Source organism: Vicia villosa, linkage group LG3 (genome assembly GCF_029867415.1).
Source record: "Vicia villosa cultivar HV-30 ecotype Madison, WI linkage group LG3, Vvil1.0, whole genome shotgun sequence".
Taxonomy (NCBI): domain Eukaryota; kingdom Viridiplantae; phylum Streptophyta; class Magnoliopsida; order Fabales; family Fabaceae; genus Vicia; species Vicia villosa.
Window position 1 is genome coordinate 188,110,887 of NC_081182.1, and position 24,571 is coordinate 188,135,457.

At 36.6% G+C, this 24,571-nt stretch overlaps 1 protein-coding gene across 1 annotated transcript; it reads right to left on the bottom strand.

Moving 5' to 3' along the window:
- Positions 1-19,573: 19,573 nt before the first annotated feature.
- On the bottom strand, positions 19,574-20,950 carry LOC131659548 (uncharacterized). The gene is made up of 2 exons (XM_058928722.1): positions 19,968-20,950; positions 19,574-19,916 (listed from the first exon to the last, which is right to left on the bottom strand). Exons 1-2 carry the CDS (start codon positions 20,948-20,950, stop codon positions 19,574-19,576), a joined length of 1,326 nt encoding a protein of 441 aa, XP_058784705.1.
- Positions 20,951-24,571: the final 3,621 nt, after the last annotated feature.

Consider the following 24,571-nt stretch of genomic DNA (forward strand, 5'->3'; position numbering starts at 1 on the left):
GGTAAAAATGTGACTCGAGCGTTTATCGCGCGCTCGAAGTACAACAGAGTCGCCACCGAACTTTATTTATTCCAAAAAGGAAAGGGAAAATATCGATAAAACCCACGAATGAAAAGAAAAGGATAAGATGGTCATCGCAACCAAATTAGGGTTCGGGAGTCGGTTAAGCAAGGGGAAGGTATTAGCACCCCTCACCTCCATCGTACTCGATGGGACCCATTTAGTTAGTTTAGTGTTTGAGTGTTAGCGTAATGTTTGCGTTCTTGTGTTCTTTAGCTTATTAATCGATAAAAGAAAAAGAAAGTGTTTTTTAGGTTTTTTATTATTGTGAAAAAAAAGAAAATATTTTTTATTATTATGCTCGCCAAGACGTTTGTATCTTGTGCCTACGTATTCCCTAGTGCAATGGGAAAGTCAGAGCAATCGTAGTTCGGGCGAGGAACCACGAAAAGTTTTGTTAATTGATTTTAGCGAGAGGTACTCGATCGCTTTCAAATGGAAATACTACGCGCACATGGATATGATATCACTACAAGAATGGATGACTAAATCAAGATAAGACATGATTTTGGCCATCATCGCATTCGAGTGGAAGATGTTCGATCTTCACATGTGGAAGCATGTTCGTATTGAAAATTGGATAAGTGTCTCGTTTATGAAAAGAGTTTTAAAAGCCATAAGGCAAAAAAAAGATTGAATGAAATTGAAGTTGTGTTTTAAAGGGACACTTAGCAAAGGATTGAGCATAGGTGTTCACCTAGCGCGTCTTTACCCAAGGTATTGAACAGGAGCGAGCCCCATTGTCACTTGTTGTCCTTGTAAATTAATGTATTTTGATTCAAAAGATCAAGGTATTCAAGAGGTGTCCACCCCTTGTCACTTAACCTCTTGGTTTGATTAAAGTGTTTTAGTTCAAAAGATCAAGGTATTCAAGAGGTGTTCACCCCTTGTCACTTAATCTCTTGTTTTGGTTAATGTGTTTTGATTTAAAAGGATCAAGGTATTCAAGAGGTGTTCACTTCTTGTCACTTGATCACTTTGATTTGATTAAAGCGTTTTGATTCAAAAGATTAAGGTATTCAAGAGGTGTTCACCCCTTGTCACTTAACCTCTTGGTTTGATTAAAGATTCAAAAGATCAAGGTATTCAAGAGGTGTGCACTTCTTGTCACAGGATCTTTCGGTTTGATTAATGTGTTTTGATTCAAAGGATCAAGGTATTCAAGAGGTGTGCACTTCTTGTCACAGGATCACTTTGATTTGATTAATGTGTTTTGATTCAAAGGATCAAAGTATTCAAGAGGTGTGCACTTCTTGTCACTTGATCACTTTGATTTTATTAATGTGTTTTAGTTCAAAAGAATCAAGGTATTCAAGAGGTGTTCACCCCTTGTCACTTAATCTCTTGATATGGTTTAAAGAATTTTTGAAAAGAAGAAATTGAAATGGACTCGACATTGGATCGAGAAAATTATTGTAACGACTTGGCGTTGGACCAAGGTTCATTTGAATGAAAATTAATTTGAAAAGATTAAATTAAAACCAATTATTTACTAATTGTTATTATCAATTCATAAAAGGTAATTAGTTAGAACACAAATAAATGTGGGGTGTAATCAGTAAATGAGGATGTGCTGGTTGAATAAACATGGACCCAGAAGGCCCAATTCGGCCAGCCCAATAACTCCTAGTTAGAAAGAAAAAAAAGTAAACCCTAGAATGTTAAGCAAAAGAACCAGCCTCCAAGCATCACAAGCACATTCCCCTGTTTTCATTTACACGCTTTTTCCAGAGAAAATAACAAAAAAACGAACATGGCAGAAAATCCTCTTATCCCTCTCGATCTCGCGCTCTCATCTCTGCTTTTCTCTCTCGCGATGAACGGAATAACAACAGCGAATCTCTCACGTCGTATTCTCTCTCGATGAACAAGCAACAACAGCAATCAAATATCAATCTTTATACACAACAAATGAAAACAATATTTCACGGTTCACACGGTCTTCGAATCAGAAACAACAAGCAACACAATATAATAACGGTAAGCAGAACAACAGTAGCATATAAAGGAGTAAAAGAAGCAGAACCTGGCCGGAACCAATCCGATGATCTTCTCGCCGGCGATGCGTAAACTTTGGTATGCTTAAATTTGCCTTTTCTTCTTCAGATTTCGTCTCTTTCTTCTAAAAATTGCTGCTGCGCTGTGTTGTTGATGTTCAGTGTTGAAGACGAACTGAGTTAATGCTGATGTTATTACCGACGCGACTCTGCAGTGTGCTTGTTCGACTTTGCGGAAATGGAAGACTCGATGAAGCTTTAAAGGTTGTTATTGCTAAGAGGATGAATGTTGCAAGTCGTTTGGAGGTGTTGATAAGAAATCAATTGGTGAAGGTTTTATGGATTCGGTAGCTCTGTTTTGCAGAACCGTTTTCGGTTTGTAAGCTTCAGATTGGTGTAAGATTGGGTGAAGGTTGATATGGTTACGGAATGGTGAAGGTTACGGCTTACTATGTGAGGATGTTGGGAGTTTTTCGGTTGAGTTTGTGAGTTGAATCGGTGATGGATCAGAAATTGTTGTTTACACTTTTCAGGTTTTTCTCTTCTGTGTTTTTTCGTACTCCCCCTCTTACTGAGTTTTTTCCTTTCTTATATAGCCAAAAGAAAGATGAAATTGGGGGGAAAATTGTATGAAGTTTGAACTTATTTGTGATACTGATCTATGGCCTTTTTGATGCAGGTTATTGTTGATGCAATTTCGGTGCAAAGTTTGGAGTATTGTGTGCAGCAAAGAGCAGGATTTTGGACAATAGTATTTGGCATGGAGAGTGGAGCAGTAGGTGTCGTGTAGCAGGGCAGAAATTTTGGACTGTTTTGTATGTAGTATTGTGCAACAGTAGCATTTTTGGCTTGTATTGTTTGGACTTGGATATAAGATCAATAATAATGATAATAATAATAATAATGATAATAATAATAATAATGAAACAAAGATAAAAATAAAAATTAATCTAAACTAAATCTAAAATAAAAATAATATTAAAACTAAAAATTAATCTAAATTAAATCTAAAATAAAAATAATATTAAAACTAAAAATTAATCTAAACTATCTAAAGTTATTTTTTAATATTTTTTTAATTAAATTTAACTAAAAATTAAACCATATGAAAATGCGAATGAAATCTATTTTTTGCTGACTTTAGTAAAAGTCCATTTAGATTTCAAAATATGCAAAAATGCGACGATTAAAATACATATGCGACATGACTAAAAATGAAGGAAATTTGTAGGGCAAAAATTGGGGTGCGACACCTTGGAGGTTTTTTTTTTTGCTTTCCCTAATTTTTGCCTGGACAAAAAGTCTCTTTTGATTTTGGTTTTCGTTGGCCAGCGGGATATGCCCTAATTTTTGCCTAAGTCATTTGCTTCAAAGCTTTTCCTTCTTTTTGACTTAGCGGGCTATTGTTTCTTTCTTCTTTTTTTTTTATCATCATTCAAAGCTTTCTTTTCATTTTTTTGTCTCGTTCGGGAACAAGTTGTATGACTTTTGTGATTGACTTGAAGGAAAGGTTGTGACTGCCTTCTTCTCGGAGAATGAGAGACATCCATTGTGGATTGTTCTCTTTTTCTTTTGTTGTGAGATATGAGATATGATTGATCCTCCGATGGAATACCTGAAAGTTGAGCGCTCAGTCGTACTAACTGAAGACTACCCTGCCCCTGGTTAAGATTGAGGGTTTTGTATTTTTGAAAAGAAACTACTACTCCTTAGGCTCAAAGGGGTTGACGAAGGTTTCACTCCCTTATAACTCCGGTGTTTAGGAATCGAAACAATGCCTGTACATCGTCAGCAGGATCTTCGTTCCAAAAGCATACGATTAGTAGTTCATGTGTTTTTGATTTTCATCATTCTCCTTTTTTAGTTGCTTAAGACAAATGAGTCGAATATCAATGAACATAATGACAAAGATGAAATGATTTGAGAAAAACATGTATATTGCATTATTTTCTTTTATTCAAACAGAATGAATTTCTTACAATGAGAAGTACTTGATAACAACAAAAGTAATACAATTGAAAATATTAAAGAAATCTATACAATGGCAAGCTTGGCCTTATCCTAATGCAAATGAAAAGTTCTCTGACAAACAAAAAGTCTTTAGGCTCATTTGGTGGAAGGTTCCCTCATGAGGAGGCATGGGATTCTCTGATAGTAGCTTGATCTTGTTTGTAATTCCCCATGATTCTTCTTCTGTGAGCTTTTGTCAGATATCGGTGTGGAGGAATCGTCTTGACTGATCTGATGGAGAGGAAGAGTGGTAAGAGTCTTGGTAACCATGGATGCACATGCATGAATGCAAAATGTTAATGGAGATGCCAATGTATCATAAATCAGGATCAAGGATCCAGTCCTTTTGGATAACAACTTCTCATGGTCAATAAGATATGGTCGAATCCTCCAGATTCAGAGGTTCGACGTTGCTTTCTGGATAAAAAGATGGTCGAACCCTCCAGATTCAGAGATTCGACGTTGATTCTGATAGATAGCTTTTGCATAAGTCACACAAGGTCAAACCTCCAGATTCAGAGGTTCGACGTTGATTATGATAGATAGCTGATGTGGAACTTCTGTATAAGTCAAATATCCCAGGACCAAAGGTTCGATGCCTTTTATGGAATAGCAGAAATCCGGGTATGATGAAGGTCAAGTTTCCTGTCCCATCCCAATCTCACGGGTATGTAGTCTAGACACGGACAAGTGGTTCCTAATGGTCACCAGGGTCTACAGTTCCCATGGGGTACAAAGTGTTTGAGGCAACAAGCGTGCTAGACACAGTGTTCCATGAAAGAACCTCGCCCAGTTGTGGTACCCCATGTCAAGCTCGATCATGGCAAGCGCTACGGGAGTCAACATGAGCATCCACGCTAATCCTATGTGTCACTGGCCTAGGTAGTGGGCCTTTTACCTCACAAAACCCCCCACCTGCAAAGACAAGCAAAAAAATATGTGACCCCCACGGGGGCCCATAATATAGTCCAGAATGCGAGAAAATAAACATGATATGTAAGCAGCAAATAGTCATGATATGCAAGCATAAAATAAATGAAGCAAAGCATAAGTAATATATAAGCACACCCAATAAACAGACAAACAAACGGAGGCTAGGATCGACTCGCTAAATACGGACCCGCAATAGGTCTAACGTCCCCAGCAGAGTCGCCAGATGTCGCACGCTCGCGAAATGAACAGAGTCGCCACCAATATATTTATCCCAAAGAGGGAAAGGAATACCAGAAAACCTAAGATGAATAAGAACGAGGTATTTCGACCAGAGATAGGGTACGGGAGTCGGTTACGCGAGGGGAAGGTACTAGCACCCCTCACGCCCATCGTACTCGATGATATCCACCTATGTTTGTTGCTATCTAAAGGGTGTGTACTATAAATCTAAAGCTCAATGCAAATGAAAGAAAAGAAACACGGGGGAAAAAAAGGTTTATAAATAATTGTGCTCGCTTAGGCCCCGCGACCTAATGCCTACATATCCTTTTCAAGAATCAGAGCGCCGTAGTTCGGCTCTTTAGTTTTTGTTTGTTTTTGTGTTTTTTAGTGGACGGAGTTACATTCGCAATCTAGCGTCAGGATAGCAGCTCGTTGAGTGGAGTCTTATGCGTTACCAGTCTACGATCGAAAGGAAGCAACATGTCCGATTAAGGGAAAGAATGCCTCGGAGGCGAGATGGAGAAGAGATTCTGAGCGTTTCGAGTGGAACCCTAAAGCAAGGGAGACTCGAGTTGCTCTTTGGTTTGTGTTTTTTAGAAATTGGGAACTTACGCTCGAATGGTTCCCTTAAGCAAGGGAGATCCAAGCACTCGAATGATTCCCTAAGCAAGGGAGATTCAAGCTTCCATTCCCTATTTAATGATTTTCACTTTTTATTAATGACTTTTAGTATTTTCTTGGTATTTTTTATGGGAATTAAAATCAAGCATTTGTTAAGTGTTTTAAAGTTGGAAATGAAAAGAAACTAGCCTAAATGAAAACTAGCCTAATATTGAAATGGGAACTTCTAAGTCCTAATGTTATCATGGTTTCGACCTAAAGTTAGGAATTAAAGGGGACATGAAAATTAAAGTCACATCATGAGCAAAATTGAGTAAGGATACAATGATACAAAATTATACACAAGCATGAAGTAGCAAGTCAAAAACATAGTACAAAAATGAATTAAAAATACTACTATTTTTATGAGAGGAATTGAATTTCAAATCAAGTAAAGAGACTAAAACGAAAAGCCTAAAACTACTATTTTTGTGATTATTTTTATGTCAAAATATGTATTAAAGTCTAAAAATGATAGTGAAGATTAGTGTTTTTATTACCTAAAAGAAAAGGGCAAAAAAACTAAGTAAAATCTAAATTGTTGATGGAAACATGGGGGTGGAAACTGAAAAACAGTGATGGTGAATAGCAGCTCTGGGCGCAGGCCCAACCAATAGCCTAAGGGAGATTTTTGTTACAGATTTTATTATTATTAGCCAAAACAGTGGATGTGTGACGGGCCTCTTAGGAGGGTGAACTGCAGTTCGGCCCAAGGAGCTTTTTCTGTGATCCATATGATTTTTATTATTCAGAATAATAATAATAATAATAATAATAATAATAAAAAAGCAATTAATTAATAAAAAAGATAATTGAAAAGAGGATTAAGGTTCGACTATGTGACGATTGGAATTCATTCTCACTCTCCCCTCTTTCGTTCTCTTCTTCCTCTCTCGTTTTCTCACAAATACGATTTTCGGCGAGCGATTTACGCTGCCGACCACCGTGAGCCACCAACTCAGACCTTTCGTACCTCAAATCAAACTTCCCTTTCACAGACCTAAGCTCGATCTCGCTGAATCTATACATTTAGAAAACCCTAGGTTTGAAACAAGTATGATTAACGTATATAGCGAAGGGTTTCGCCACGAGACCTCAGGGGAAAGACTCAGGGGCGTCTACTCTATGCGATGCTAACAAGAACGAACGGAGAAGATGAAGAAATGAAGGCTCATAAATCTTACCTGAGGTGCAGATCGCGGTGGTGTAGCTAGAGAAATAAACGCGTGGGAAACTTCAACTCAGGTGCATCTCTCTTCTTTTCCGCTTACGCTATCTTCTTCTCCTCTTCTTCAATTCCGTGTGAGTGAGATGTTGTTCGTGAAGCCCTCGGGAAATAGACTCAGAAAGGTCGAAGAGAGTTGATGATGATATTGTTATAAAGAAGATTGATGCTGCGTTATTGTTGTTGCAGGTGAATATAAGATCATGGAGAGGGTGAATTGAAGAGTGTGGAAGATTGAACAAAGATGATGATGATGATGATGATGATGCTGAAGGAGGTGTTGAAGATGGGAACAAAGTGGATACTATGATTGAAGAGTGAAGATGGTGATTGAATGGAAGTGAAGGGGGGAGTGAAAGTGAAGAGAGGTTGAAGAATTGTGGAGGTGGAGAGGAATGAATCAAGTATGGAGTGTGAATCTGGAAAAATGATGGAGAGGGTATGGAAATGGTGGAGTGAAGATTGCAAAAAAGGTGGAGGAGCTGAAAGAATGGGTCAAGGCTCTGATTTATAGAGATTCTCAGGTTAGTTTAATCTCTGGATTTTTCTGTTGCATTTCAGTTAGAGGCTAGGTTTCTGTTATGTTGGTTAGAAAATCAGTTATAGGTTAGTTAGAAGTTAACTCTGTTATAAGTCTGTTAGAATTTTTCTGTTAGGATTGGTTAGAGATTGTTAAAAATGGTTAGTAAGTTAGTTGGAGGTGGGTCTGAACTGAAAAAGTCTGAATCTGAATGTGGTTTTCTTCTTTGTTTTCAGTTTTGAAGATTGGTTGGAAACAAATATGCAGGGCTGATTTTTGGATTTTGTATTGATATGCTGTTTGGAGTATGTATAGTTCTGACTAGAATAAGTTATTACGGATCTGAATAGGTAATGTGTGAATGGCATTGAACCCTGTTTTTTGGACTTGAACTATCAACTACCGGTTATGCGAGAATTGGTCCCTGTATTAGTCCTTTTCTGTACAGGTTTATGGCTGTTTGTAGATTAGACATGGCATAGGCTTGATGCTACTGATTTGATTGTTGCAGGGTTATACTTGTGAAAGTGCAGGGCTTGTATGGTGTTATGAACTGAGTGTACTGCCCCATATATTTTGTATGATTGTTTTGGTTTTGTATGACTTCTGAATATGTTTTTTTTGTTTACAAGTTCATAAAAAGGAAATTGAAACGGAGTTCTGGTGCTGAGTTTAAAGATGAAGAGGCATAGGTCCATTGGACTTGAGTTGAAGATTGGATATTAGGATTAGGAATTGTCACTTAATTAATTCTAGAAGTTCGGTCTTTTTATGGTGAATTTTGTAAAGAATGGATATAGGAAATAATGTAGTGGTGTTTGGATTTTTGTAATGAATGGATGGAGTTTGGAATTGGACCTCTTCTTTCTTGTTTATAATTCAGTTTTGTAACTTATGAGAAACTTGTATGACCAGGAACTTTGTGTGTCCATTAACTTGTAAAGTGATGTAACTTTGTTGATTCTCATTGGCATTGAATGAAAGTTCTCCTTCTGTACAGTGTTCCACAATTTCAATGAATGCTCTTCTTTTTTTTTTTACATTCTTTTCATATCTTTATTTTGTCTTTATTCAATAAACCAATGTTTTCCGAAAGGTTAACGTCCTTTCCCCCTAAATTGCAACATATCCAACCTTAATCCATAAAAACCACAGGAGTCAATATATTAGGGAGCAACGCGTGAGAGAGTGAGATCTTAATTCAAACACCAGGTATCATAAATAGCGGAAGAGAACTAATCATAATTGTCCTGCTTAAACTAGTGGTAGTTCAAACATTGAGAAGCAACTCAATCACCCTCAGTTGAAGTAATCTCGCAAAACCCAAACACCAGAAAATGAAATCCCGATTTACACTCCTGGCAGCCTTCGACAATGAATAACCTTGTTTTTGATGATATAAATCAAATTAAATCATCTGATCACCATAAGAAAATGAATAGTTACTAAGAGCCACAAAGAACATCCTTACATCCAAGATCCTTGATCATTTTCAAATTGTTGATGAATGAATACATGATACGTTAGATGACCTAATGAATGTATGCAGATGAAATGCAAAGCCTAAGCCAGTTAAAAGTAAAATTAGATGGACAAATTTTAGGGTGCAACACTTGAGACTTACTAAATAGGTTTCCGAAATGGCACAATACTAGGAAATATATCATTAAATCCTTAAAAACTTGTACTTGCCAAAAGTACAATGATGGAAACCCATTATTATGTAGGGCTAGCTCACATAGAACTGTGAAGAGCTTTGTATCTATTTTTCTCATTCAAGATTGGAGATACTTCCCTATTTAGGGAATAAAATATATATAGAAGGCTCCTAGGCCTAAGTTGGATGACCAAAAGGGTAGATACCCTATCTTTTTGGCCAACAACGTGGGAACGTGGTAAGACCTGGCTCTTCCCTAGATAGTGGAGGAATGGTATACCTCTTTGACTCATTCATATAGTCGGCTAGTGATGGGACAAATCATCATTCAAATATGGTAAATGAATGGGTCATATAAGGCGGATCAAGCTCAAATGGGTGGCCTATCACCACATTATTGGATGACTTCCTCCCCATATCAACCGACCTCTTAGCCCATTTTGGACGGCTTATTACAATGTATTGGAAGCTTGCCCAAAGTCAAGGTACTTGGCTTATATTGTAAACTTATGGACCTTCTTTCCTAAGCTTCAGTAAAATTATAACAATACACAGTCCCTTAAGCACGAGACCTAAAAAATGATGAAGTGATTTAAATCGATACTTTTAGGCTTTCATATTTGTGCATAAACCAGGAAAGCTCCCCAGTCAAAACTCAAGGCGAGTCCCTCAAGAAGAGCTTGGAGCGAGTCTCTCAAGTAGAGCTTAGAAGAGTTCCTCAAGCAGAGCTTGGGGCGAGTCTATTAAATATCGCTCTCAATAGTACATACAACATTAAATACTCCTAATGATGTAATTTCCCTATGAAGATATAACGACTGAGGTAGTTTTGTTTCATTTTCAATAACACTTTCATATGCCAGAACAAGATGTTCGTCTTCTCGAGACTTATAATTCTTCCTTCTGCTCACCCATAGGTATACATCCTTTTTTCTTTTCTTCACACTTTTTCTTTTCAATCATGGTGATTATTAGGGAATTAGATAAATATGTAAGGTGATAGAACCATCGAACGGTAGAGAGTGGGCTGAGATGTATTTTTGTTGTATGAATAATGTTGAGCAATCAGATGGATTAATCAATTATAGACTTTTAGAAATGAGGTGTTTGGGAGTTATGCAAGTACTTCTAGTTCTGATAGCCATAATATAAGTGATAATGATAGTGATTCCATTTCCCCTCTGTTTTCTCAGACATCACAAAGCTACTAACGCCGTCTACCTCTTCCAAGAAATCAGGGGTGGAAAACTATTATTCGTTTTCCACAAAGTAAGGGAAGATGAATGCCTTTTATGAAGGTGTGAATTTTTTCCAAAACATGGGATGAGGAAGACATAATCTTGAAGTTTTGCTGCTAGAAAGAGAGAGTGTGCACGACACTCTTTGAGGACTAAGAGGGGGATTCTTATATATGTAATCCCCAATGATCAAGGACATAGGCGTACTAATCCCTCTTATTGCATTCGAGTTTTATATACACACCATAATCAACATCACCCCTAATCAGTCATATTCCGATGGATGGGCCTTCATCAGGACATTTGAAGTACTATGTAGGAACTTGAAGGTCTCCCACAGTGGTTCTATTTTTCTCCTTTTATGATAATATAACTACCATAACGAGCGGACGAGTCACCGTGCGTAACCTACATCATAAGGTTCTTTTCACCACCCACTCAAACCAATATAAGAACCAGAAGGACATGTTCGCGAGAGTGAGGAGGGAGGATGACCGCTCCATGGTGATGTACAACGAGGATGTCGAGGACCGTTCCCTTTCTACTGGATGGAGGACCCGACTATGATAAATAGATTTAATCATGACTTCCTTATTATTACCGAGAAGGAAGTCATAGACTTCCTAGATGAGTTTTGGATACTGAGTCTCAAGGAGATGGTATAATTTGATAAGACGTAAGATGGCGACTACTTAGTTAAGTCTAGGAATTATTTATGCTTTCTTTAATACTCATATTTTTTACTAATTCTCCCCTTTTTTGTTTTCTTTCATTAACCATTGAACCCAAGAAATCCCTTCACGCCTGAAAAAAGGCCGCTCATGGTAAGATATCGTCAAACGATCATAAAAGTCATGCTCCCAGGCTGCCGGGGAAAGGAAAAAAGGGAAAGTAATTAGGGACCCATCATATCCTCATGCCCCTAAAGGTTATAAAGTCATTCATGGCTAAATTCTCCATAGAATGAAGTCTATCTTTTAGAAGCTGACAAGAAAAGACCATAACCTTAGAAGGGTCCCAACTAACTCACGTTAGGAGGAGTGTCAAATTTCAACAAAATCAGAGGTCAAAGAAGGGATAAGAAGGTACAACTGAAGACAGTAAGCAAAGTCAATAGAGAAAAAACCATCTATTGTATGATTTCACATCCAGTTATCTCTATCTAGAGTGAGAAGAGCTATGAAACACATAGAAAAGGTTATAAACCACTTGTAACTAACAGAGGAAAAAAGGTTCTTCTCCACCTAAGGTCCCAAACAAGTTTATAATTTTTATTCTAGGCAACACACCCACCCACCTACTATGTTGAGTAGAAATAAAATAAAAACCATAAAACTTGTTCTCAAAGGACATAGATCCTTACCAAAGGATCCTTTTAAAAAGAAGTCTAAAGGTTCCATCCGACTTTCATGAAAATATCTTCAACAAACTAATTTGAGAGGTCATTCTCTTTGAACCTTAAAAGAGACACATATATCCACTAATCAGAAGCATATTGAAAATCTAAAATTTTTCCCCAAAGACAAGAAACAACTGGACCAACTTATCTAACTAAAAAAATCTCACACCTTAAAACTCTTGTAATTAATCTCCATCTTCATTTAACTACCAATTAAACCTTAAAGTGGCTTTATAATGTCATGGCTGAAATCATTGCATGAAACTTGTGACCCAAACTTGATGAAAATGAGGTGAGTTCTTTTTCCTTTCTCTAAATTCTTCCATTCATCTCCTAGTATAAATTAATGAAACACATTATTGTACAATTATTTCAACCGTACTTTACAACTCGAAGATTCATATTAATTTAGTTTAAAGTGACAACTTTTTTCATTGCTGAAGATTCATATTAATTTAGTGATGATTGACGTTTGATTTGATAGAAGAACCACTATTTAATTTCTACAAATGTGATTAGTAGAAGGCTGAAATCACTTAATATTAGAACTGTCTTTTAAATTGAATTAATTGATTTAGTAGACTGAATACTAATGATAAAAAAACAAAATATGATTATATCTTTTTTAATTTTTGGGATGATTTTATATGTGACACTAAAATTATGCAGAGAGTTATTTTTAAAAGCGTTTTTTCCAATTAAGAAAATAAAACATGATTGCTAGTAGTGGCTAATCTATTTAAGGGAACAATCACAGTACAATAAAAAATATAAGAAAAAATGGCTGTTTCATGATAAATAAAACCTATGTTATTTAAGATATATTTTAAATATAGGTGTAACCATATAAAATATAGGTGGTGATGGCTAGCACCGACAAATGAATCATAAAGTCTATGGTAGACCAAAAAATTTAAATTCTTTTTCACTCATCCACACAATCAATTCAATTCAATTATGACATCTATCTTAACTTTATGTCAAAATATATGGGCAATATAAGAAAAACATGGAGCAATTTTGTGGTTGAAAATGATGGATGAAATACTTTGTTTTCTTTTATGATTTGTCCAAGTCTTCACTACACACCTGACTCAATCAAATCATCCCATTCTTACTTTCATCATTTAAAACTTTATCATAAAGCTGAAGTTTTTGCCTCGACAATTAAATACTTAAAGAAAATGTGAAATTTTATCAAATTGAGTTTTCTTAAGCTGTAAATTTTTTATTAAATATTATATATTCAAATAAAACATAAATAAGAGACAAACCAACAATAAATTTAAATTTTGTGTCGCTATTTGTTTAAGATAATGTTGAGAAAAAAAATAAAATCAAATGAAAGAATAAGATGATTGAGATGATTAGAGATTTACTCAATCAGTGAATGAACTAGTGATGACTTTTCCTCGTTAGAAAGTTAAACTTTGAATGATTAATTGATGAAATCCTGAAAATCAAAAGATATAATAAAAAAAATTAAAGAAAACCGTAGCCTAAATTAATAATCATGAATTTGAGGATGAATAAAATTTACTCACTTGATAAATTCCCGCAAAAATGATTTTTTTTTATTTGTGGGAATTAATTTCCCAATGATAAAAAAATTGAAAATTGACTAGATTGAACAATAATGATAATAATAATAATAATAATAATAATAATAATAATAATAATAATTTGAAAATAATTTCATGCACACATTTGAGAAACTCCGCGTATACTTTTCTGAGCGTTTCGACCATGCATCATCGGATTTGGTTTTTATAAGCCGATTATTCAAATTGATGAAACCTGGTTGTATGGAAAATACAAAGGAACATTGCTGATGGCGGTCGCGCAAGATGGAAACAACAATATTTTTTCAATAGCCTTTGCTCTGGTAGAAGGAGAAACAGTTGTTGCTTGGAGTTTCTTTCTGAAGAATCTCCGAGCTAGAGTTGCTCCACAATATAATCTTTGTTTGATTTCGGACAGGCACGCTTCTATTGACAGCGCATGCAACAATCCGACAAATGGTTGGCACGACCCCCCGTCTAAGCATGTCTATTGTATTAGGCATATCGCACAAAATTTCATGCGAGAGATCAAAGATAAATTTTTGAAGAACCATTTGAACGCGGGGTATGCCTCAAACCAACCTGGATTTCAATACTACCGCAGTGAAATAGCGTTGTCAAATCCAGATGCAGGGAGGTGGATTGACAGCATTGACAGAGCGAGATAGACTAGGTCATACGACGATGGGGCTAGGTGGGGCCACATGACTACAAATCTTGTGGAATCAATGAACGGGGTTTTCAAAGGCATACGAAATCTACCTGTAACTGCTTTGGTTAGTGCAACATATTTTCGGATGGCAACTTTGTTCGCCACAAGAGGTAAGCGGTGGAATTCAGTGTTACAAACACAACAGGTATACAGCGATGTCTGCATGAAATATGTACAACAAGAATCTGCCAAGGGGAACACTCATCGAGTTACAGATTTTGACCGTCAAGGCCATACCTTCAGCGTCAAAGAAACAATTGACCACAACCAGGGGCTGCCACGACAACAATATCGTGTCTCAATCCCAGATCGTTGGTGCGACAGTGACCAATTTCAAGCCTATCGCATGCCTTGCTCCCATGTTATTGCAGCATGTTCACATACTCACTTTGATGCATTATCATTGGTATCAGAAATTTACAAGGTATCAACGTTGCTCAACGTATACGACAATTACTTTCCGGTGGTAGCGATGGAGGCATATTGGCCTGTGTACGAGGGGGAAACAGTTTGGCACAATGATTTAATGCGTCGGAATAAAAGCGGTCGACCAAACAACAAGCGTATTATAATCGAAATGGACGCCACTGAAAAAATGCAGAGGAAGTGTAGTATATGTCGTGAGGTAGGACATAATAAGAACAAATGTCCCAATCGTGGATCTAGCTCCACAACATAGTTTTTAGGTTCAATGATATTTGTAATTTATTTTATCAATGAAATGGACTTTTTTTCATTAATCAGATGAGTTACAACACACATGACAAACAACATAAACTACGACTATAAATAAAATTTCACCTAAAGGCAACATTTGAAAAGACAACACAATGACTAAAACAACAACATAACAAACAATTAAAATTTAGGAAATTACAACGATTAAAACAATGTCATCTGTTCCATCCATTATTTGTTCAGTATCAAGGTCGGTTTTCACATCAACCTACCAACGTATCGTCTCTCCGATCATAAGTGACACCCTTGTTCTAAGCCTCTGGATCCTTTTGATTTCTTTCCCGGGACTGTACTCCCCTTCTAACTGTGACATCAGAGTCCGCTTCAGGTTGTTAAAGGTTCGGATGTTCCAAAACGTAACCGACATAGGGGGTTTGACCGGAGAAAGAATAACATGGCCATAACATCTTTTGTATTCCGGTGCCGGCACAGGACGGCTGGATGATGTTCGTTGCCATGACTCCGGCCTTATGCGAGACATGATCAATAATGTGAAGTGAAAATGGAAAAATTTGAGGAGAAAATAATGATTCTTGATTGCATAATGGGCTGCTATATATAGGAAAAAATTTACACACAATTAAGTGTTGTCGCCACCCAAGGAGGCGACCAGGACCACAGCATGCAGGTAAAAAAATTAAATTAAAAAATTAAAAAAAATATATGGGAGGTGTTGTCGCCAGGGGGTGGCGACAACACTCAGTTTTTGTACATAGTCGCCAGGCCCATTGGCGATATCAATGGAAAATAGGTGTTGTCGCCATCCCCCTAGCGACAACGTGTTTTTTTTTTAAAAAGTGGCTATTTGTGTAATTATTTTGAAATATTTGTTATTTCTGAATTTTTTTAAAAAAAGTGGTTATTCAAAAAAAAAATCCCGCATATACAACTGAGTTTATCATATAATGGTAATTCGATGTGAATGACACTATACAATTTTGATGATTTAATGTAGAAATTTCAACGACCACAAAAATGGAGAGTCCTATCAAAGCAATTAAGGGCTACCAAACTTCAATTTGAGAGGTTTTCAATCAATTTTTTTACCAATATACCACATTATTGAAAATAATACACCAAAATGTTACACTTAAAAAAAAAGCCATTTTTTACATAGGTTCATCCATTCATTGGTTGAATCAATACTAAATTTTTTCCCCTTCACATATTCATCCATGCATTGGAGGAATGCTTGAAAAATTGCAGAGAACTTGTTAAGTCGGTTAAAAAGGATACCTGATTTAACAAGTGTAAATTTCAGGTTCTTCACTTGTTAAGTCAGGTATCATGTTTAACTATCTTAACAAGTTTTTTGTAATTTTTAAAGCGTTTGTTCATCAGAACTTGTTAAGTCAGTTATCTTGCTTAACCGACTTAACAAGTTTTATGCAATTTTTCAAGCGTTCGTCCAATGGATGGACGAACGTATGAAGGAAAACTTTTTTAGTATTGGTTCAACCAATGAATGGACGAATCTATGAAAGTAAGTGGCATTTTGAAATTTATTTTTGAAAGTGTGGCATTTTGGTATATTATTTTCAATAGTATGGCATGTTAGTAAAGAAACTCTCAATCAAATAGACTATAATGACATAAAAAAATAATATATATATATATATATATATATATATATATATATATATATATATATATATATATATATATATATATATATATATATATATATATATATATAATATTAATAGAAATGAGAAGATCTCAAATAGAGTACAAAGAGAAACAATTGGTACAAGGAGTATTAAAAAAAAAAACAAGCAAGAGAACAAAAACTCCTAGAAATGCTCCCTCTGAGAATTAGCACACCAAAGGAGACAAGCTAGAACTCAAGCACGCTAGACTACCAACACCAAATCAATAATCGTTAAGGAAAAAGAAAAGAAACAAAACACTCTCAACCTGACCGATATCTCAATTTACTAATAGTTAATTTGAAGGATATGGTTCTAAAGTCAATCCGTGAAGGTAAACGAGTTCCTTCTGATTTTCCCAAAAATCATGTCCAATCTAAAAAAATACTTCTCTCCTGTACTTTTTTCATGTTTGTTGTAGAATCAGAAAACACAATCTCATTTTGAGTTTTCCAAATGGTCCACACCACAACATGCTAGACCATAGAACTTCCCTGTATTTCACCCTAACTTTCAAGGAAGAAAACCTCTCGAAAAGAATAATGGGTTATTTAGAAAGGACTATCTGTCACCCTAACCAACTAAAAGTCTTATACTAGATCGTACTAGATAAGTCACATATAACTACTAGGTAAGAAGTCATCTAAATAAAATTGTCACAAAAAGGACACAAAGTAAGACCTGGATCATCATTCACCTTCCTCTTGAATAAATCATCTCTATAAGGGAACTTATCCAGGAGGAGCTTCAATGCCCAACTACCCTTAAGTTGAGGAAGAGGCAAATTACCAAGAATATAGGGATTTGAATAGGCCAAAAGAGAATGGAAAACAGAGGAAACCGAGAAAGAACCATCCTTGACAAACTTCCAAAGCCACTTTTTCTTGTCTAGAGAAAAATCATGGGCTTAGATAACCGAGAGGATATCAACAACAATTGGTTTCTCATGAATGAAGAAAGACATCCTCCATCTAAAGTCCAAAACAAGAGACTTATGTTCCCACCTACCAACTTCCCCTACACCCCCTCAGGATAATCAGTGATTTTAAACAACCAAGGAAACCTATCCTTGAGGAGGAGTATTAACCCAAGGCCAAGCCAAAAATATGCCTGAAGTGAAAATTCTAGTAACTCACACGCGATGTCGTACTGGATGTTATGACATCCACAATCACACAGAATAATACTTTAAAACAGAAAAGCATAAAAACAGGAAAGAACACAACAAATTGTTCACCCAGTTCGGTATACAACAATACCTACTCTGGGGACTACCAAGCCAGGGAGGGAATCCAATATAAGCAGTATTAATTCAGAGCTAAACTCCCTCGTTTACAACTCCTCACTTAAGACCTACCCAATGCAATTCCAATCTAATCCTAGACCTGAGTGTCTCCACTCACACCCCCTCAATCACAGCAGTGATTACAAATAGACATTAATCAAAAGAGAGAAGACACACTTCAAAAACACACCTTGATCTGCTTAAAAGCTTCAATCAAGAGACACACACTCGTGCTTAAAAGCTTTGAGTGACAAAGTACAAAAACAACCTATTCCAATACAATCATCAAAAGACAATTGCTTGGAGTACAAGAGACTAAAACACACAAACACAGAACTATGGTTCTTCACAATTAACAAATCTCTCTGCCTTCCAAATTAGGATTGCAGTCTTCTTATATGCAGCTCTTGGGCCTCGGGCTTTCCGAGAAACAAATTAGGATTAACCAAGTTACCTAATTTACACGTCATCAGACTGTTACCGAATGTGTTGTTAATGAAATCTTTTAGGAGAAATATTCAGCACACAATAAAATGTTTCCTAAATTGTAGATTGAGAGAAATCAGGAAACATAATAATAAAACATAACAGCTCGTGTTGTCAAACATGTATGTCATGACATCGGTCATGACATTCAAAACCTGTATTAGCTTAAACATATGCAGCCTGTATAAAACCATATAAAGCATGTCATGACATTGGTCAAGACATTAAACACCCAGGAATGTTTTACCACAAATGCAGCCAACATGAAAAAACTTACAATCTCCCCCTTTGGTAAATTTTTGGCTAAAACAACCTGTCACACCATATCAGAGAAACACTTGCAGCAGAAAACATAACCACATATAATAAGAGCTAATACAGTACAACATACCACACAAACAACATACACTACTTCTACCATCAATATGCATACATCAACCACAACTACTGCTACTTCTACGGCAATCATCAAAGCACATAACATGGCTATACTACCACTAACACCATAACACATGAGCAGCTGTCAAGTATAACAGAAATAAACTGCTATACTACACACAATCAAATCAAACAGATCAAGACAAAATAAGCATCAAAATTGTTGATCACACATACTTGTTGTTCTGGGGTGACATTACTACTCCCCATGTTTGGCCACAAAAGTTACCAAAGAAACCGTAATATGCAAATAAGTACAGACCAGAATTAAATATCACCACCACCAGTTGTCTTTATTCTTCAGATTCAGACCCACCAGAGTTGTCTGCATCACTTTCTTCATCTGAACCATCAGCTGGACTGGTATTTCCTTCTTCAACTTCTTCTTCAGAGTCTCCTCCGTCTTCCTGTTCATCTTGTGCTTCTGTCCCTGCAGCGCCTACAAAATCCTCATTACCATCCTTCTCTAGAATGCTGATCATCTTCTCAAGAGATTTGTTCCTTGCCTCTAGCTCTTTGCATGTCTCTTTCATCATTGGTATGAATTCAGCCTTACTGGATGATGATCCATTCTTGGATGTCTCAGCCGATGTCATGACAATGTTTGGGACATGCGTTCCCTGAGACAGTTTATAATGGAAAGACAGAGCACTTTCCCTTTTGCAAATAGAATCACTTTCAACCAAGATGCCAGGGTGCTAGTTTAAGATGATGTCACATATGAGAGAAGGAAATGCTATAGGGCCATTTACACTGTAGCTACCAGCATGCTTCATGGTCTGCTAAAAAATGTAGGTACCATAGTCAAACTTTGCTTTTGTACCAACAGCATAGATAAATCTTCCAAGAATAGTTGGGACAGTAGACTTGTGATTTGTTGGCACCCAATTAGCAGCCCCAATCTTATGCAGCATTGCATACTTCATACTTAGTTTACTAGCAGACAATTTTCCTTTCAAGGGCCAGCTCCTGACTTGGTTTGCAGTGATAACTTGGCATACCTTGTTATCAGAGACTTTAAGCTCAGATTGAGCTTCATCAGACCTTCCCAATAGGTTGTTGGTCACAGTGGAAGAGAAGTTAACACATTTTCCTCTTACAAACACTTTTCTGAATTCCTTGGATCTTTTGTCAGCACATTCTTAAGAGAGGTTTACTATAAACTCTTTCACCAACATATCATAGCATTTACTCAGATGGACAACAGATTTTATTAGGCCAGTAGCCTCAATCAAGTCCATTATGTCCTTATAGTTACGAGCATTTTGAGCCAATTCCCTCTCAAGGGCCAGTCTCTTTTGATACACAAATTTCCACCTGTTTGCACTTGCAGCAAAGTGGAAGGATACATTGTCAATGGGAACTTCAAGTACACTAGCAGCAAGCTTGCTAGTTGTGGGCTTCTTCTTTAATGGAATGTCATGGACATTCACTTCAACATCAGACTCGAATTCTTTAACAGCTCTTGCCTTCCTCTTCTTTGGAACAACCTTGCTCCAAGATTTTGAGGGACCAATACCAAAACTTTTAGCCACAACTCTGCTCTTTATAGGTCCTGCAGCGGTACTCTTCTTCTTGATAGAGTCTTTGGAAGGGCTTTTAACATCAGCTTTCTTTGCGGGAGACTTCTGCATCACAGCTTTTCCTTTTCTCCTAGTCATGAGCCTTTCAGCTACACTAGGGTTCACAGTAGAAACCAAATCATTGTCAGAGTACTCATCTACATCCACAACATTTGTACCTGTTCCATCATCTGCCCTTGAACTATCATCAGTTCCAGAATTTTCGATGTCATTGACATCCTCAGTGACATTGGTTTTATCAGTATCTTCTTGAACCTCTTCATTGTTATCTTCTTTAGTCATGTGAATGTCACTACCAGCAGTGTGAACATCGTTATCATTATGTTTGCTCTTGGGAGGATCAGGAATCACGATTTGTAAAGGGACAGATATCCCAGGGACCTGATGATTTTCATCCAAAATCCGTTTGACAATCTTGGCTATGGAGTTATGAACATATCTTGTTCCTTCTTTAGTAAGTTCCTCACGAAGGTTGGATGATGAGGGATTGGAGCCTATAGTACGAATACTTTCCTCAGGTCTTCTTGCATGCAATGTTCTTGGCTTTGTAATCGTTAAATCATCAGCGCTAATCATCCTTAAAGGAGATACATTGAGAGCCCGATTAGGGTTAGTCGACTCATTAGGTGTTGCAAAGTCAGAGATAGGAGACACTTTCTTTTAGGAGGAAGCATTCGATTGTTGAGACATCTTGAGATTCTTCAGAGGGCTTCTTGTGACACGATTGTGAGGTGCGTCGGAGCGGTTCAAATTCAGAAAGGTATTGATGAGACCAATAGAGTAGGTTGCCGTATTTTGTAAGAAAATATTAGTAGGAGGGAACTTGACACAACAACTAAATATGGGAAGTTTCAAATAATGGATATTTAAAAAGCCCAAAGTGTATTCCCCTAATAGGATTAATTGCTATAATTCTGTTTGGCGGAAAATACCTAATACACCCTTCACTTTTTCAGAGTGATTTTCATCTATGGTCTTGGTAGCACCATCAACAATAGAGAGATTAGTAGTCACACACTTTTTGATGATCTGAAGTTTTATAGTGTTGCCAACTGATGTTACAACATTTTTTATGACATTGCAGCTAGAAGAGCTTTTTGATTCATTGCTCACACTTGACTCATTAGAAAATTTTGATGTCAAGACATCTGTTGTGACATCTTCACATGCTCCTGAGATGGCTGGCTTAGTTTCTTTCAGAACATCCATTTTCCTGGTTGCTTGTTCGTTAGATCTTGTGTCTTCTAACTTTCTTTCCAAATTAGCAATATCTTCCATGAGACTTACTCTTTCTTCTAGTAGGAATCTATTAGTATTCCTATACTCCCGTACTCTTGCATACAGTTTCTCATTCTTTAGACATGTCTTAGTAAAACCAGCAGCCAGCTCACTGATGGTGAGGTCTCCAACATATAATTCTTCATCAGATTCATCATATTCATCAGCTTCTTGACAGTCAACCTTGATTTCTTCTCTGATCATGGAGTAGGCAGAGGGGTAGTTTGAGGTATTAGGCTCCCATAGGTAGCAATTATCCTTAGACCTAAATCCCTTCATGACTTCTTCATTTTCTCCATTTGTGACAATACATTCTTCTTTAGTGAATCTGACATTGAACCCTGTTAAAACAAGATTAAGAATCTATGTTCAAAATCTGGTTTTGATGATAACGAACATATATTTTGTGAATAACAATTTTATTACTAATGGTTTCATTTAGTGTGCAGAAATTATGCTTATACAGATTGCATCAGAATCATAGGAACTAAATCAGACATGAAAGAAGATTAACTAAATCCGAGACATCAGATGTTCTGAATCAATAATTTGTCAAGCAAGCATAAGACCACAAATCAGAGACAAGAGAAGCAATAATAAGGAACACGATCATTCAGAAGAACAAGCAATATCAAGGTCTATATACAACAGTCTCAATTAGAAAGTACATCAGAAGCTGCAAGGAAATAAACAAGAAAGATCAACCGCAAGAAACTGTGCAAGCATCAAAAGATCATACAAGTATGAAGATCAGAAGTTCTGAAGACTACGATACAGTGACACATAACATACAAACAATCAGCAGAAGTCACGTACAAGCTAATAAAGAAACTACAACTCAGCATACAGAATTGAATAAAATACAAAGTTATCAAAATCAAAGGGAGAGCCGTTAGAAACATCATCACATGCAAAACAGTTGCAACATTTAAAAGGGAACAACTCCCAATGCTGAAAGAAGAAGCAACACACATGCAACGCATTAAAAAGACAAGATTATCCAAAGAAGCACACCATCAACTATAATCATCATGTTGAGGATAAGGTTCTGCCAAGAATAACACATGTCACAAAATGCTCAATCCAGACGAAGCATTCAAGACAACATTCAAATAAGTCTCAACGGCTAGATTCCAACGGTAACATACCAAGCTCTATATTTATATATCAAAGCTTCAGACTTGAAGGTATGCATTCTGGTATGTGTCTGGGTATTTATCTAAAGAATGCATCCAAAATGAGCATCAAAGTATGTATCTAGGATACATGTACAAAGAGCAGAAAAATGAGAGATCTTGAGAGAAAATTAGTAAAAGAAGCTGAGCATGAAAAGCAGATAAGAATCTTCAAGAAACCATGCATTAGAAGTTCCACAAGAGGCAAAACATACTTAGTAAGTGATAATCCACTATGTTGTGATACACTAACCATATGCCTAATATAAGCAAAGAAGAAATCTCTGCTGTTAAGCAGTATTCTCCACTGGAGTTATCAGAAGTTCACTGATACTTAATCAATGCATACATTATTCACATTGAATGACTTGAGAAACTGAATACACTGAGTTGTTGCTAGAAGAAGTGTTTCATGTTTGCTTATGATCATTAAATGTGTTATCAGCTATAACAAGCTGCATGATCAGTAGTCAAGAAGAAGATGAAGATCTATTCACGAGAAGCAATCAAGATGAGAGCTGATGCTCAATATATGCTTAAGTAGATAAGTAGAAGATGGTCTTATAAGAAGGAATAAATTTCAAAGAGCTGAAGCTCTATTCTCCTTACTCAGATAAGAGAAGACCAGACCACAAGAAGCAATCAACATAAAGCTACTGCTCTAAATCTGCTCGGGAGAAAGAAGAATTGCAGATCAAATCAGAAGCAATCAACAATAGAGCTGTTGCTCTAAATTAGCTTAAGAAGATTTGAAGATGAAGATCATGACAAGAAGCCTTCAACACAAGAGCGTTGTCTCTTAATATGCTTATCAGAATATGAAGAAGATCTCATTCAGACGTTCAAGAATAGAAGACTATAAGATTCTGTATTACTCTTGTAATTAATTGTAAAACTCATAGAGTTGTTGCTCGAAGTGTGTTATACCTTAAGAAACTTCTGATAGATTGTTTAAGCTCCAGAAGTGACTTCAAGTCAGTGAGTTGTAAACATATGTATTGGGAATAGGAGACAATCAGCTTAATTAAGACGCACACCTTAATCACCAGAAGATAGATGAACGTTATATCCTGCTGGGATCCCTGAACGATTCATCATCTAAGGTTAGTCACAAAAGGATGGTTGTGCGGAAAGTCAAGGGATGTTATATCTCACGGAGATCACTGAACAGTCCTTTGCAATTAGTTATAAGAAGTTGGCTTATGCAGGGTTCCTGAGTCAATGGACGTTATATCTCGCGGAGATCACTGAACGGGTCATTGTCCAGATGGTTAGTCACAGCAGTTGGCTGTGCATGATGGTTAGTCACAACAGAGGTTCGTGCAGTTGTAATCATGATTTGGTAATAGTGGATTAAGACCTCTGTTGAGAGGTAAATCACCTGAAGAAGGTGGACTGGAGGTAGCCTTAGTTAGAAGGTGAACCAGGATAAAAATGAATGTGTATTTTACTTTCTGCTCATGTCATTTTAACTAAGAACTTCCAAGCTTTAATCTGCAGAACTGTACTGAACTCGTCAGAAGTTCTGATATGCCTTAGAAGTTAAAATGAACATCATATTGTTTATGTAGTTATACACTTCATGCTTCCGCAACATCAAAGCATAATCCAATAGATGACTAAGCCGAAGACAGAAAAGACGTTAAAGAAAAGAAAGAGAAATTTTATTTGATAAAGAACACAATTCAACCCCCCCTTTCTTGTGTTTTTCTCCACCTTCAAACCCTTCATCACACAGTTGGCT

What these genes read in the sequence shown, in the direction of transcription:
- LOC131659548 (XM_058928722.1), bottom strand. Translation starts at nt 20,950, where the DNA reads ATGATTAGCGCTGATGATTTAACGATTACAAAGCCAAGAACATTGCAT. An exon ending in CTGAGTAAATGCTATGATAT is followed by an intron (nt 19,917 to 19,967) that starts GTTGGTGAAAGA and finishes TGCTGACAAAAG; the next exon opens with ATCCAAGGAATTCAGAAAAG.